We start from the raw sequence: 15,318 nt of genomic DNA, 5'->3' as shown, positions 1-15,318 counted from the left end.
CTTCGCCATACTAGAAAAAAAAATCGCAACCGCAGCCGTGGTGCGAGGAAAACACAATTCTAACAGAAGGGGAACATATTTGAGGGGGCAACAAACTTCGACACAACATCGGTAACAGTTTCCGCAGTTGTGGACATTATACCTAGATACCACTAACAGAGTAACAGCGAAAAAGAGCATCATTCGTACATTTTACTGAATTTTACGAGCAAAATACCAACAAGCAAGAAAACAACAATAAAAACGAAAGCGGTTAACGTTCATCTCCTCAGCTTTAATCGTTAGCTTGAAATTCACTATTAACTTAACTCAAGACACGTAAAATCCATTTACTTTCAAGTTAACAGTCGCCGCAGTGCTGCACCGCTCATTTATTGTCAGTTGAAGTTGCTAACTTGGCTAATTACTACAGGTTGAATTGGAAATTGTTCGCTCAACATTTAGTTGTTACTTATTATCTGTTACAACTGCCTGTCACAACAACAGCGTCGATAAACACGGTCGATAAAACGTGTGTGTGTGTGTTTTCATCACGATGTTTGTGTCTTGTAGGCTGGAGGCTGTATTGCATGGATGTATAGTAAAAATTTAATATAATAGTAAGAACTTATAATAGCCTATATCCATGCTGTGTGGTCTGTAGCTCGTAGCAATGGATGTATTATTAGAGTAACTATCAGTAACTGGGCGGCGCCAGTTGGTCCACATGATGCGGAAACTTATTATAATTCATGATTCACAATACAACGTACAAATCAGCAGATCTACAATGAAAACTGAGATTTAAAAGTTCCTTTGCGAATGTCCTCGCCACACTGCTGGGTAGATAAGTTAACCGTGCTGCAGAGAAAAAAGGACACGCAGAGGTAGCTGCTTGTTTGCACTTAAGGCTGTTATGTAGGCTGCGACTTCCATAGCCTGTCACCCTCTGTGAAGTATAGACCACTGTAGAGGTAAAATCTGTGCTTTTCCTGCACTTATTTGAAAGGTGGGAACGACTTGAGCTATTTTACAGTAACAATCTGCGTTCAGAAACACAACTAATCTCTCTTCTGCATCTTTGTACACACTACAAAACTGGGATCTGCATTTTTTCCTCTTATTTTCTGCTTGTTATGTGATGGATCACTTGGAGATGATCCTTCCCCTGGTCTGGATGACTATTGGACAACCTGATGAATTATTAACCCCATCAGCTCCTTCCACAACATCCCAGATGGACAAACAAGAACAGAGGAGGAGACAGCCAAGGTCATTGTTAAAGTAGGACACTTTTTTATATATAAATCAATGCCTAAAGGGAACTACTGATCAATAATGATTGCATTCTCTTCACAACCCCTCCGGCTGGCCTGAAGCACATGGCAGATGAAATCCACTTCAGGGTAGAGAAGTTGACCATTAACCCTGCCTACTGATTGCAAACACCTCTCCACTTGTAACCAGCTGCTTCCACACTGTGAATCCTGAAGCAAAGTTCACTGTCACAGGCAGCAGAGGTCTGTCAAACGGCAGGAGTTTGCTCTCTCCTCTGGATTGTCTTTTATTTTTCTCCATTTTTGTGGGAATAAATCTGCAGTCATGGCTACGGCAAGTTACGGATACTACAGAGGCACTATATTTTTAGCCATGTTTGTTGGCTACACGCTGTACTACTTTAACAGAAAGACTTTCTCCTTTGTGATGCCTTCTGTAATGCAAGAGATTACGCTGGATAAGGATGACCTGGGTATGAGACACTTTGTATTCATTTTCTGATGTTTTGCATGCATCGTGCTGTCATGTTTTTATAACATAACCTGAAGGCTGCTTGGAGCTATATCTTTCAACAAGACTGCATGTGGTTTCATCTGCTCTGTGTATACTCCTCCTCTCTTCCCCTCCCTTTGTTCAGGCATGATCACCAGCAGTCAGTCTTTGGCCTACGCTATCAGTAAGTTCATCAGCGGCGTGCTTTCAGACCAGGTCAGTGCCCGCTGGCTCTTCTCCATTGGCTTGTTCATGGTGGGAGGCATCAACGTGGTTTTCTCCTGGTCCTCCACCGTAGCCGTCTTCTCTGGCCTGTGGTTTCTCAACGGCCTTGGCCAGGGTCTCGGCTGGCCTCCCTGTGGCAGGGTGCTGCGCAAGGTATCAGTGCTGCAATAGTCTGATGTCTGATTCTAGATGTTTAGTTTTTATTTATGTTTTAAAGAACAAATAGGAAGCATAATACATCCTGTCATTAACCGAGGAACACACACTATACACTGGATTCAGTTATAGGTAGAAGTACAACCCCAATGAGACACATTAAATACATAAGGAGTTAAAGTATAAATATGTAACTGGGCACTGATAAAATTACACATAGTCCTCATAGGGTTTTGTTTATTTGCACAGTTAAAAATCAAACAAATAACCTGCATATAACAATGGAAATGAATGTGCAGGGAGAGGACAAGGTCTAACTGATGACCTCTACCTAAAAATGATATAAGACAAAGGTACTCTGTTAAAGTTATGTTATGACATAAAACCAAGTTATAAAACTATGAGAGTCTTTTTAAAAACATGCTCTGTAGGACTTTAGGGAAGATGTCATTTAAACCAAATGAGAAAGATTTCCATAGGAAAGGACACCTCAAATACAGAAGAATAAATATTATTTTGCAAGTAGCTCCATATTGTTAAGAATAATTAATACCCAATATTCTAACAATATTAGTCATATTAGAGTCTTGAAAAGGAACTGGCCTATATTTGTTAACAAAGTCACCCGGTGCTCTCAAACATACTGTACTCCTCTTTAAAGACCCTGAAAACTTGGTTTCAAATACAACATTAAATATTCTTGACTGGAAAAGCAACCATTAAAGTAAAAGTTCAGAGAGGAATGCCTTTTGGCATTATTTATTAGGAATTCAACACTTGAAAACAACCTCACAACTGTCAACGCATTTACATCTAAATGCTGCTAAATCCTGATCAGATTGGACAGAAAGTTGTGTGTTCAAAGCAGATAAAGAAAATATGTTTTCAGGGCCTTTAATAGCTTTGTAAACTACATGAATTATTAACAATGCTACCATTGAGACCAATCCAAGTGACAACCATCATAGACTATTTTTAGGTGAAGGAAAAAATGTGTTAAACCCAATAAATAAACCAGTGTTATAATATATGCTTTGTACTGGATGTAAAAAGTTCTTTCTCCTCACCTGTCATTCATTTATTACCTGCTGTCAATTCAGAACACTACACTGGTTCAATTATCTTGTATATCAAAGCTGAGATAATGACACTTCCTGTCAGGTCTGCCATGATTTCATGTCATTATTCATGCCATTATTATTTTCTGCCGTCAGTGGTTCGAGCCCTCTCAGTTCGGGACATGGTGGGCCATTCTCTCCTGCAGCATGAATCTGGCTGGCAGCTTGGGCCCCATCATCGCCTCAGTGCTGGCCCAGAGCTACAGCTGGAGGACGATCCTGTCGGTCTCTGGAATGGTTTGCATGGTGGTCTCCTTTGTCTGCCTGCTGGTCATCAAGAACGAGCCTAAGGACGTGGGGCTGCCCAATGTAGAGGCAGCAGCCAAGAAAAGCAAAGGAAGTGAGACTGGCTTTGAATGATTCACAATAATTCTTCATTTTAATTTCAATCAGGGACTAGTTTTTGACAGTCAACACACAACTGTGCATTGTCTAGATTTGTGTGTTTTCGTATAGCATGTGCCTCTTGTGACTAAAGGTCGGTGACTCTGTGGACTCTGTACCCAGTGTGCCCCTCACATGCCACTTGTGTGAGCTGCATCTAGCTCATGCACAGGCAAAGTGATAAAAATCAGCATGTGTGGCATCTGATTATAAGTAGAAATCCCACCCAACTACACCTTTCTCATGGGGATGTTATGTTGCACTCATCGCTTTGTATACATAAAGATGTTGGTCAAACAGGACTGATCTTCTGCCTGCTCCCTGTTCAGAAGCCTCCAGCGATGAAAGCACCCTGTCCGAGTTCCTGCTGTCACCCTACCTGTGGCTGCTCTCTGTGTCCTACCTGGTGGTGTTCGGGGTGAAGACGGCCTGCACCGACTGGGGCCAGCTGTTTCTCATTCAGGACAAGGGCCAGTCTACACTTATGGGTATGGAAGAAGAAATGTGTTCAGTTTCATTGTCTGATTGTTTCTTGTGAGTCACTATATTCTTCTTCATAGGTAGCTCATACATGAGTGCTCTGGAGGTTGGAGGCCTGTTGGGCAGTCTCGCAGCAGGTTACTTCTCTGACAAGGCGGTGGCCAAAGTGAGTTTGCATTCTTCTCCCAACAATATGGCAGAACAATCAATCCTATTCATCTGTTTGGTTTTTATTTGGGTTATAATGTGTAATGGCAAAAGAACACTAATTGTCCCAACGGATTGTTTGTTTCATCTTGTGCAAAATTAAGTTTAGTGTATATATGAAGCTATAATCTGTCTGAAAATGTGTTTGCTCTATGTGATGATCTATTTGATCCAAAACTAACCTCACTGATTTGCTACAACCAGCTGGTAATAGGAATAGCTTTTACAATTTGCAATCATTTTTAGCATCTGTTTCTACTCCAGTTTAGTTCCTTTTCACTCATATTTATTGGTATAACAGACTGCAGACTGACCTTTTACACACAATCTCCACATGACCAGTCAGCATCCAGTTTCAAGTTCATTCATAACTAAGCCAGATCTTTGTTTCTACGTGATTCTGCTACCCCATATAGCCAGCAAAACCAATTTCTCTTTATGCATTTCCTGTTTGTTTTTTTTTACAGCAAGGCATGAGAATCTATGGCAACCCTCGCCATTTCATCCTGATCATCATGATGGCTGGCATGTTTGTGTCCATGTATCTGTTCAGAGTCACAGTCACTCCAGACAGTCCGAAGGTATCTAAAAATAATAACTGTGCAGATTCATTAATTCAGCACACTGCATATCACCCTCTGGATGTATCTCTAAATGACTCTCTTTAACTGCACGTTTAGATGTGGATTATTGTCTTGGGTGCTGTTTTTGGTTTCTCCTCCTATGGACCAATAGCATTGTTTGGCGTTATAGCCAATGAGAGCGCCCCGTCCAACTACTGTGGGACGTCACATGCCATTGTGGCCCTGATGGCCAACAGTAAGTGGACTGGTTTTCATTTCAGAAATATGACATTATAAATTATAAATATGGAGCCTGACATACAGCACAGTAATGCCTTTATACTAAAACTGCAGTAATTTCATACCAGTAGTCTTTGGTTATGAATTGTAAGATTCTTCTGCAGACTGGCCTGGAATAATGAGGAAATACTGTATAATCATTGGAGTGGATAATTGATCCATGTGTTTTCTCCTCAGTTGGTGGCTTCCTTTCTGGGCTTCCATTCAGCACAATCGCCAAGCACCACGGCTGGGAAATGGCCTTCTGGGTAGCAGAGATCATCTGCGGCGTCACCGCTGTTGGATTCTTCCTGCTGCGCAACATCAAAACCAAGATGGGTCACGTGTCCAAAAGGGCAGACTAAAATATATCATCACACCTCAGTTTTCAGAGGAAGCTGAATATTTTGAGTCATCATTGTATTTTCATATTTTTCTTCTTGATTTTTTTTTTTTATACTACAGTATTTTCTCAGTCAGTCATACAGGGCATAAGTGTAAACGAAGCTCAGAAATGTTGATCACTTATTCATCAGAAGGTTGTGTATGGTGCTTCTCTACATACTGTATTCCCAGTCTGTACAAAGTACATTAATAATTCAACAAGGGAATGTAAATGACTTCACATTATGTATGACATGCGGTGCAATGAAATGTGGCAAAAACACAACTAGAGAACTGTTTCCTTCCTGAAGGCCACTGAAGTTTTAATGATAATAGAACAAAACTAGAAACTGGTTTTTGGTACTGGTTGCTGTACAGTATCTTTTGTAAAATAACTTTGTAATTATGAATCATAAATCGAATTAAAAGACTTATAAGATGCTCCTCTTTTTTTGAAGAAAGCCATCCAAGGCCTAAATAAATGATACCATGTTGTTACTCTTTTTTCATTCATTTTCACTGTTTTTTTTCACAACAGTTTAATCACAGCGATTTCATACACATGCAGCCAAAAACAAACAAGATATGAGACCTTTAAATACATACGCGAGTTTAATCTTTCATATTTACAAAACATTAAGTATTTACAATGTGTTAATTCCCAGTCCAACATATACGCACTGTGTTTTTTCCCCTCAACACCTGTACTTCATCCACAGTCATATAAAGTCTGATTGTGGTTAGAAATGACCACGTTTCAGCAGATTCTATCTCATCTTCTTTCGCTCAAGATCCAGCTCCAAAGTTACCAGCTTTCTCTGCGATCTCCAATGCACTCTTCAGATTCTGATCAAAGAGTTCACACCTGGAAAGAGAAATACCAAAATCAGATATTTACAGTGACATCAGAGGACACAACGCTGGATACCTGATTTGTAAACAAATGTCTGTAGATTATTTTCTCAATTAATCGTTGTGACTATAAAATAGCAAAAAACGATGAAAAATGTTGATCACAGTTTCCTAAAGCCCAAGATGCAACCTAAAATGTCTTGTTTTATGCTGACCAACAGTCTGCAACCCAAAGATATTAAGTTTCCTATAGCAGAGAACTAAAGAAAACAGAAAATATTCACATTTAAGCAGCTGGAACCAGAGAATTTTGGCATTTTTTCTTAAAAAGTTACTCAAAATGATAAATTGTTTATCAAAATAGTTGACAATGAATTTCCTGTCGATCGACTAAGCAGTAATCGACTAATGTACTGATTTTAAGACAAAAACATAAAAGATGGAGAACGTCATGCTTTTGTCAGATGTGATTATTACCTGATTGGCATTTCAAGAGAATAAAACGGGTTCTTGAGAGCAAAATCTGAATAGATCTCATAAATCTTCCTCAGCAGTGCATCAATGCCAGATTGTCGAGGGTCTGCCAGCACGATGAACTTAATCCCTGAAAGAACAGAGATGGAGAAGATTTTCAGTTAAAACTAAACATAAGGTCAGTAAATGAGGCTTGTTTGACTAGGTGGGTTTTTATGGTTTACAACAAAATTACTTCCTCCATTTTTGTTGCACCAACAATGACTTTCATTTACAGCACTGACCTGTCAGAGTCTGGAAGCAGTGGAGTTTAAAGACGTCCGTTTCTAGCATCTCGATCCCCGAACTGCCAACTTCAGGGGACAGCTGTGATCCTATAGCAAACAACCTGGAAAAAAACCCCCACAAAGACAAGCAGGTTAATATATTTGACAGGAATCCAATGATACTGATCAGTGGACACAGAGGACAGAGAATGCAGCATCGGCTCTCATCATCAAAGCAATTTCATAAACCCTCTAGACCCTTTAAAGCCACTGGAAACCCAAATCCACTATAGCCTTCGAACTATGTAATTTAGAGTCTTACTTACATAATAGTAAACATCTAAAAAGTATTAGAAATTAGTTTCAATCCAAATTGGAAATACTGTCCCCTCGTGTACTCAGATCAAACTGTCAAACTAGGCAGTGCTGATCAAATATGAATCAAGATTCTGTTACCGCATTGCCTATTTCTCACCACAAATGTTATCAGAAACACATTTTAGTGGACTGTTTAGCTGTAATATGAGAAAATGGATGAGAAACAGATGAGCCAAAACCAAGCACCACTTAACTCATAGTACCTGCCAGTGGCCAGGGAGATCAAAACAGCAAATTAAGCTGTTTTTTAACTAGGTTTTCTAATAGTTATGAATATTTATTTTCACTCTGATTTTTTGGGGATGTTTAATTAGACACTTTGATATCATATATACATTTTTACTATTTCAAGACAAATTTCCACAGGCTTTAAAGTAAGGAAGGATGTATACTTACATACCTGTGTTACTGTACACATCCCAATCACTTCCAAACAAAGACACACCGATTTTTACGTTGGGAAAAAAGTGTATCTAATCAGTATTTGGTGCATCTCTAGTTTGAGATGTAGAGCCCTCTCACTTTCAAACAGGATATTACTATTACCACAGGAAATAAAAACACTTGAAAATATCAAAATGTATGAAAGAAGTATTCTGTCTCCTTGGCTCACCTCCACAGGACGGTAAAGAAGTGGTGAATTTAGTGTCTTGCTTTGTAACTATTCAGCAGAGTGGATGCTTGCCAACACTCAGACTAAAACCTGGCAGACTTGGCTCCCTTCTGCTAAATGTGAAACCAGGAGATGACTTACGAGTGGAACATGGATGCCAGCATCAGCTTCTCATTGGAGCTTAGTCGGGCCCGTCCAAATCGAATAGACACTGGATAATTTGAGGGATCTTTTAAGTATTCAAGGATGTCCTTTCCATCTGCTGTATTCTTTCCAAGCACATCGACTCCATTGATGGAGAGCACTGCATGGCCCACTGGGGATGACAACAGAAATTTATATGAGGCAATAGCAACAGCACTTTTGTTTCTGAAAATACATCTATATAACATCAATAAATTTTAAAAAGGCATGCAGCCTAAAGGTCAAACACCCACACTACAGTACAGAAACGTCCCTAGACGTGCAAAACAAAGTATCATGCTGTATCGGACAGACTATAAATTCTTGGTAGAATGATTCAGTATTTAGCTAGTCAGACCATGAGTAACCATTCAACATACACGACGCTGAGCTTTCGATTCAGGGTTAAGATCAAAGTTGAGGGGAAAGTTATAGGAAACATAAATATTGTGGCTGATTCTCCACTTTTTTCACCACTTACACTTGTGAAAAAGTGTTAGACATCGTAGCAAAAAAGCTGTTTAAACCCACTTTTAGATTTGTGATATCTTCATTTTGCTTATGAAAACAGAAAAAAGGGTGATTTTACTGCATTTTGACCAGGTCCAGATCAAAAACCACTATACTCAGACCTGTCAAATCTGGACTAGATTAACAAGGTGACTCCAGAGACTCATTAAAACATAGTTTCAGATTTGTAAAACCTTTCTCATGAAAACAGAAAAAGGGGCAATTTCACTGCTTTTTTCTCTCCATCCAGACCACATTAGACCAGGTCCAGATCAAAAACCACTGTTTATGGACTTGTCAAATCTTATTGTCAATAATCTAATCCAGATTTGACAAGTCAAAGTATAGTGGTTTTTGATTTGGACCTGGTCTAATGTAGTCTGGATGGGGAAATATCAGTGAAATCGCCCCTTTTTCTGTTTTCATAAACAAAATGAAGGTTTCACAAATCTGAAAGTGGGTTTAAACAGCTTTAAGGCTTTTTGCTATGGTGTCTAATGCTTTTTTATGGGTGTAAGTGGTGAAAAAAGAGAGAATCAGCCGCTGAATATCATTATTTCTGTTCCCCTTAACATCGAATCGGAAGCGAACTTCAACGTAGCTCAAAATAGTGCGATCTAATTAATAAATTTGCACAGACAATTAGTCAGATTATTAGTATATTTGTTTTCGCTTGTTTAGTCTAGCTAACTAATCTGAGATGTTATATATCGTCATGTGGTCACTGACAATCGCCGCTGTAGCCGTGATGTTAAGTTACCTCTGATTCCGTCTCGCTGTCCAAACGACACGACGACTTTTTCATCGTGATGCTTGAGCACCAAATCTAAAGGATGACTAAACGTTTTCTCGACCTCTGCTCTCGGGACATAGTTGTCATATTGGTAAATTAAACCTCCAGCCTTGTTAACTACAAACACACTGAAGATCACCATCTTTGCAACGTCCTGCCCAGCTGACACGAAATGTGTCATGTGACCACAAGTGTAGTTTTAACAAACGACAGGAAAAATCTAAATCTGCTCACTTGGTCATTTTGAGTTTTTGTTAATGTTAGTATTTGTATTTCCCCCCTCAAACATAGTAGAACAACTGGTGCGCAATGGTTTGGTGAGCTGAAATTAAGTATCATAACCAGAAAACGTGAAAACACAGGAAAACTCAATTTCCCATAATTCTCTAATCCATTTCCGATGTACAGGTTGTCTAAGGGGCTTTTGCACGGGTGAACTTCCTTTCGCTCCGACATCTTGACGAGGAAACATGGTGAGGATAGTTACGACGCGTTTTGTTGAAAGAAAACTAACATTTTACGTGTTTTTTTAAATCATCTCGAGCCCTAATCATTCGGAATAAATGGCGAAGGGGATGTATGTTTTATACACTGTGATAAAAGTGTGTGGATGTAGTGAGCAACTGTGAAATTTTAGTCATTTAGCGGCTGGTTAGCTCGCTTGCTAACTCCACCATGCTTTCATGCCGCATAGTGCTGCCAGATAACGGGCAGAGTACAGTTGTCATTCATAAGTTCACAGAAATACTAAATATATGTTCACATGTAGACATAACGCTCGTTCTGATAAACTTTAATTATGATGATAATAAGCAGCTATGCTAATAATGAGGCTTGAATCGCTCTGAAGACGTAGACAAGGCCGCCACATGCCGGCCGGAGCTCCTGCAGGCGTCTGCCCACTACCCGGACATTTTTGTCTTAATATGTTACCAAAGTAGAGTTTTTGTTTAACAAACCCTGAAGCATGTGGTAAAAGATTGTAACCTGCTGCCCTGTTTCTAGCCTCCTAAGCAAGACAAGAAGAAGGACACCGGGAAGTCCAAAAAGGACAAGGACCCAGTCAACAAGTCTGGAGGCAAAGCCAAGAAGAAGGTACGCATGTACATATAGCATCAGCCCTCAATCGTTTGGTGTGGCCTCTTGTCTTTCCCCAAACACTGAAGCCACGTTTCTCTCTGATTTCTGAGCAGAAGTGGTCCAAGGGAAAAGTGAGGGACAAGCTCAACAACCTGGTCCTCTTCGACAAGGCGACCTACGACAAGCTGTACAAAGAAGTTCCCAACTACAAACTCATCACCCCAGCTGTTGTTTCTGAGAGGCTGAAGATCCGTGGCTCCCTGGCCAGGAACGCTCTTCAGGAGCTGCTCGCCAAAGGTGAACTTCACCTCCTCTGTTCATAGCCCCAAATGCTGGACGCTGGATCGAATGAAGTATCTGCATCTGAACGAAATGTTATTTGTGTCAATAATTTTTGAGGTGTGGTGTGCTGGTACTTTAACACGCCTGTTATTTTCAGATCTGTATAGACTCAATGATAGTGTGGGTAAGATGTGGATACCCTGTAATATTGCATTTTATTTAGATAAAAAGTATTTATAGCTGTGCAGAATATAGTGTTTGATTCTTTACAAAGTACGTGTGCACTTTTGTGGACATTGTATACTTATTATCAGAGTCCTGATTGATAGGCTATTAAGTTGTTGGTCATTTAGTACAATGGTGGAATTTTAGCCAAACAAGCAGGAAATTTAGATGTCTGCATATGTTTCAGACCAATTATTTATTACCTTAAAGTGTATCCAGGGAAAAGTTGATTTTATAAGGGAGGTGAGGACTTGAATGTTTTCTTGGCCATCAATAGACCCTGCAGCCATCAGCACTGCTTGTTGGCTGTCATATATAAAGGCCTGCGCATCCCCGTCAAAATGCTTTTGTGCACTGTTCCATCAGTTGTTCAAAGTGACAGTGGAGTGCAGTGTGACTGCTGCTAACTTCACTTTAACAGCACAGCTGTGACAGTTTTTGTCATTTCTTTTGAAATCATTTAGACTCCTCTACAAAGTATAAAAATAAATAATTGTTAGATGAAAGCGATGGTTACAATTTCAAAATAGTTAAATTATACGGCACATTCTTGCATCCCATCAGATGTCAAGCAAACAACTTAGATATCTGACAATCAGAATGATCTTTCTGTATTTTTCTGTATGAAATCTGTCATCTGCAACAATCAAGAGGTTTGCAGTTTGCTGTCTGTCAAAACGTCTGTTTTGTGTTGTAATTTATTAAGATTTCAGTGTAGCAGAACAAGCTTCTGTTCACATGTAGAGCAGTTTGTCACTGGTTAAGTGAGCTGTATTGCGAGCCGACTAAGAGAAACAAACATGGAATGGTTCATGTGAATGTGTGGAGCAAAAATAATGAGTGAGAAGATGCTTACAGAAGATTATCCTGTTTTGTCTTTCAGGCATGATCAAACTGGTGTCCAAACACAGAGCACAGCTGATTTACACACGTAACACCAAGGGCGGAGATGAGGAGGCAGCAGCAGAGAAATCCTAATCAGGTACAACAGCAGAAAATCCACCTGCATGAATTTTGTTATCTTGGTTGTTGGCTTTTTTTTTGTCTTTTCTTACCTACATTCACTGACCTACAGTTTATTTTTTCTCTTTCAGGTTCTCCTGTTTGTTTCCTGTGATGAGCTGTTTGTAATGAAAGGTGAATAAAAATGTAAAGACAAAGCTTGACCTGTATAGTCTTTTTTTCACTGTCAGTAACCTGCTGTTATGGTCATTTATATCAACCAGGTGTGTGAATGTCATAAGATTTTTTTTAATTTATGATTTAGTTAGGTATAATGTTGAAGAAATTTCAGCCAAGAAAACATTTCAGACTTTATTTATACTGCAAACTATTTACCCAAATGACCAAATAAATACATAGATCAGGAGAGTGATTTAAAGTGACAAATTAAAAATATATCATCAAAGATTTTAGGCTATTAAGACCAAAAGTGTCACAACAACGACAGCTGATTACTGTTGTCATCTCAGGACTGATCTCTGAGAGGTTCAATGTTTTATTGATATTTTATTTATTTATTTGAAACAAAACTACAAAAAACCCAAAAACAATCATGACAGCACCTAAATCAAGAAGCACAGCCATGTAACAACATTAACAGCATATATTACAAGACTAGTGTAACACAAAAACAAGATCAACAATGTTTCTGTATTAGGACACTAGTTTTCATAGAAAGAGGAGAGGAAAGAAAAAATACTCAAAGAATTTCAATTCAATTTATTCCAACTTTTATGAGGTTGAATTGACTCTGAAAGTTACTCCACTCTGCAGTAAATCTGAAATTTCATGATGGTAAATGAACTAAAACTGCCAGACTTTTAAGAAATACAAGTCATTCCCCTTTAAAGTAGCAGACAGGCTTTCTACTGGTAAAACCTTGTATAATTCTCTGTACCACTGTTACACTGTTGGGGGGTTTGTCTTTAATCCAGTGGAACAAAATACATCATCTAGTTAGAAACAGCAGTTACTCTACAAGAGTATCCTGTGACGACCTGGCGAGAATCCCAACAAAAAAAACCAGGTTCCAATTTAATTTCATAGAGCAAGATTGTGCAATGCTCTTTTTAAATATTTTTCCAGAAACAGGCAACCACAAAGCATTACCATATTAAGAGAAAATAAGTTCCCACCTCCTCAAATTTCTTGCACATGAGAGATATGTTGAGGCTACATTTGTTGAGAAACTGAGGTGTGTGTTGTGACCTCTAAAGTATTCAGTACTGATTACATGAAAACATTTTACTTGACAATGAGAATACATCAGACCACTCTTCATGGTTTGAGCCCTTCTCCCATCTACTGATCATTGTGTGCAGTGTTTTTGTTCTGACTGGGATTCAGACATAAAGCTCTTCTAGACTCACAGAGGACGTTATACTGCTATTTCCAGACAGTAGTGCTCACCATGACTACACTGACCTTTTTATGTAGAATCAGCAGAGTTCCCCTTGAAATGGAAATGATAAATTTCCCTGTGGGCAATAATACACATAAGTCTTATTTTTGGCCAGTGCAGAAATATGCCCAAAAAATGTTGAAAATGGAAAGTGGTTGCAAAATGTCTAGAAAAAAAAACAAGGGAGGAGTCACTAGTTGGACCTGACAGTGATGTAACACTTTCCAAACGACAACAAATGGATTCCACTAAAATCAAGGTGCCTTGGTTTGTTAAATGTTCCTCGTTTTAATTTCACTTATTCACCAAAACAGTGTTGGTGTAACAGCACACACTAGTAATGAGTGCGGTGCTGCTGAACGTACTCAACACCTCACTAAGTGTGTTGCGTTCAATAACTCATCAGCATACTTGACAATGAAAGTCCTCAGTTCTGCTCCTACACCATGAACCAAGTGTTGTCATCCAGTAAATGCAAAGCGACATTCTGACTCAAATGATCTTGCTTTCGGTTCAAGATGGAGCATTTCCAACGTGGTGCAAGAGATTCATCATTTAAGCTCTCCATTTATCTGTTAAAAGCCACAGGCAGTGGAAGGTTATGAGATATTGATAAGAAATAGCATGAAATGAAGAAGCTATCTTCGCTGTCAGATGTTTGCACGGGGGCATGCGGGCACGCAGGAGTCTTGTGATGGATGCTGTCAGACGTCCCTTTGTCACAACACAGCACTACCTCAAGCAGCAACTGCGGGACGCACGCCACTGACAGATGCACCACCCCTCAACTCCTCCAGCCCCCGCCTGCAGGAACACAAACAACACCGCCTGTTTCAGTGAAGGTGACTTCTCGCTGATTTACCTCACCAGTGGCTTGTCTGTAACAATACAACACACTAAAATATTGGTTCTATGAACTGTCCGCTGAACTGAATCCTGTTTAGCATTATTTTCTGAGGTTTGCCTTTTATGCCTGGTCTGTCGCATATTGAAGCAAAGAAGTGAGTGGTGTTTGATTTATTAGGCACAAGCATGTGTTCCTCCACTGAATAACACATCACGGTGCAGTAAGAACAACTATGTAGTGCTCAAATAGTGCACATTCCTATAATTTTGTGGAGCGCAATCAGAGTTTGTAATCAAGTTTGACTTTTTTAAAAAAAAAACATATAAAAGAAAATATAACAGCAATCAGTGATTGTGGTCAGAAGCTTTAGTATTTTCCCCACTGCTTCACTGAAAATCAATGGAATCTGTCAATTTCTGTATTAATCTACTTATAAATACAACACATTTTTAAAGGCCCTGTGCACCCACACAGATGTTTTCATTTATCAGCTGCTCAGGTTGAAGGTGGGTGGGGGAGCAAGGGAGATGTCAGTCAAACACACTCACACAGAAAGAGCTCTAATTAACCAAAGTAAGTAAATCCACCTGTGTGGGTGGACAATGGGTGTGCAGAGCATTTAAAATCACATTTTTGAAGAGACTACTCATCTACTGTTTGTGCCTGATTAATACTCTTCTGAGGACTTGGTGGGCGTGTAGGGTCTGAGTTTGGTTGACGTCTCTCTTCTGAGAGCCTTGTTGCACCTGTTAAGTCAGGACGAATTAACACCATGATCATATCTCATTAGTTCATAGGGTCCAGTGACTTCATGTAATTCATAACAGCTCCGCCTTCAAACTGAGCATAAGTCTAATCAGCCAGAA

At 39.4% G+C, this 15,318-nt stretch overlaps 3 protein-coding genes across 3 annotated transcripts; 2 read left to right on the top strand and 1 right to left on the bottom strand.

The window, feature by feature from the left end:
- Positions 1-333: 333 nt before the first annotated feature.
- On the top strand, positions 334-6,058 carry slc37a4a (solute carrier family 37 member 4a). The gene is made up of 9 exons (XM_044353962.1): positions 334-1,263; positions 1,359-1,729; positions 1,895-2,127; positions 3,345-3,588; positions 3,962-4,120; positions 4,193-4,278; positions 4,787-4,900; positions 5,000-5,138; positions 5,360-6,058. The coding sequence occupies exons 2-9, from the start codon at positions 1,582-1,584 to the stop codon at positions 5,524-5,526; spliced, it is 1,290 nt and encodes a 429-aa protein (XP_044209897.1). The 5' UTR covers positions 334-1,263; positions 1,359-1,581; the 3' UTR covers positions 5,527-6,058.
- Positions 6,059-6,138: 80 nt separating this feature from the next.
- Positions 6,139-9,886, bottom strand: trappc4 (trafficking protein particle complex subunit 4). Its single transcript, XM_044353966.1, has 5 exons — positions 9,582-9,886; positions 8,270-8,444; positions 7,156-7,259; positions 6,875-7,001; positions 6,139-6,410 (listed from the first exon to the last, which is right to left on the bottom strand). Exons 1-5 carry the CDS (start codon positions 9,793-9,795, stop codon positions 6,332-6,334), a joined length of 699 nt encoding a protein of 232 aa, XP_044209901.1. The 5' UTR covers positions 9,796-9,886; the 3' UTR covers positions 6,139-6,331.
- A 120-nt stretch (positions 9,887-10,006) lies between these two features.
- rps25 (ribosomal protein S25) lies at positions 10,007-12,361 on the top strand. The gene is made up of 5 exons (XM_044353967.1): positions 10,007-10,087; positions 10,620-10,709; positions 10,808-10,991; positions 12,085-12,183; positions 12,296-12,361. Exons 1-4 carry the CDS (start codon positions 10,085-10,087, stop codon positions 12,177-12,179), a joined length of 372 nt encoding a protein of 123 aa, XP_044209902.1. The 5' UTR covers positions 10,007-10,084; the 3' UTR covers positions 12,180-12,183; positions 12,296-12,361.
- The last annotated feature ends 2,957 nt before the right edge of the window (positions 12,362-15,318 follow it).

The sequence above is a fragment of the Thunnus albacares genome, chromosome 6 (genome assembly GCF_914725855.1).
Source record: "Thunnus albacares chromosome 6, fThuAlb1.1, whole genome shotgun sequence".
Lineage (NCBI taxonomy): Eukaryota > Metazoa > Chordata > Actinopteri > Scombriformes > Scombridae > Thunnus > Thunnus albacares.
The sequence above is the reverse complement of the archived record's forward strand: the minus strand, read 5'-3'. Positions and strand labels throughout refer to the sequence as shown.

What these genes read in the sequence shown, in the direction of transcription:
- slc37a4a (XM_044353962.1), top strand. Translation starts at nt 1,582, where the DNA reads ATGGCTACGGCAAGTTACGGATACTACAGAGGCACTATATTTTTAGCC. An exon ending in AGCCAAGAAAAGCAAAGGAA is followed by an intron (nt 3,589 to 3,961) that starts GTGAGACTGGCT and finishes CTCCCTGTTCAG; the next exon opens with AAGCCTCCAGCGATGAAAGC. An exon ending in TCACTCCAGACAGTCCGAAG is followed by an intron (nt 4,901 to 4,999) that starts GTATCTAAAAAT and finishes CTGCACGTTTAG; the next exon opens with ATGTGGATTATTGTCTTGGG.
- trappc4 (XM_044353966.1), bottom strand. Translation starts at nt 9,795, where the DNA reads ATGACACATTTCGTGTCAGCTGGGCAGGACGTTGCAAAGATGGTGATC. An exon ending in ACAGCGAGACGGAATCAGAG is followed by an intron (nt 8,445 to 9,581) that starts GTAACTTAACAT and finishes TGTCATCCCCAG; the next exon opens with TGGGCCATGCAGTGCTCTCC. An exon ending in CTGGCATCCATGTTCCACTC is followed by an intron (nt 7,260 to 8,269) that starts GTAAGTCATCTC and finishes GTTTTTTTCCAG; the next exon opens with GTTGTTTGCTATAGGATCAC.
- rps25 (XM_044353967.1), top strand. An exon ending in GAGGCAAAGCCAAGAAGAAG is followed by an intron (nt 10,710 to 10,807) that starts GTACGCATGTAC and finishes ATTTCTGAGCAG; the next exon opens with AAGTGGTCCAAGGGAAAAGT. An exon ending in TCAGGAGCTGCTCGCCAAAG is followed by an intron (nt 10,992 to 12,084) that starts GTGAACTTCACC and finishes TTTGTCTTTCAG; the next exon opens with GCATGATCAAACTGGTGTCC.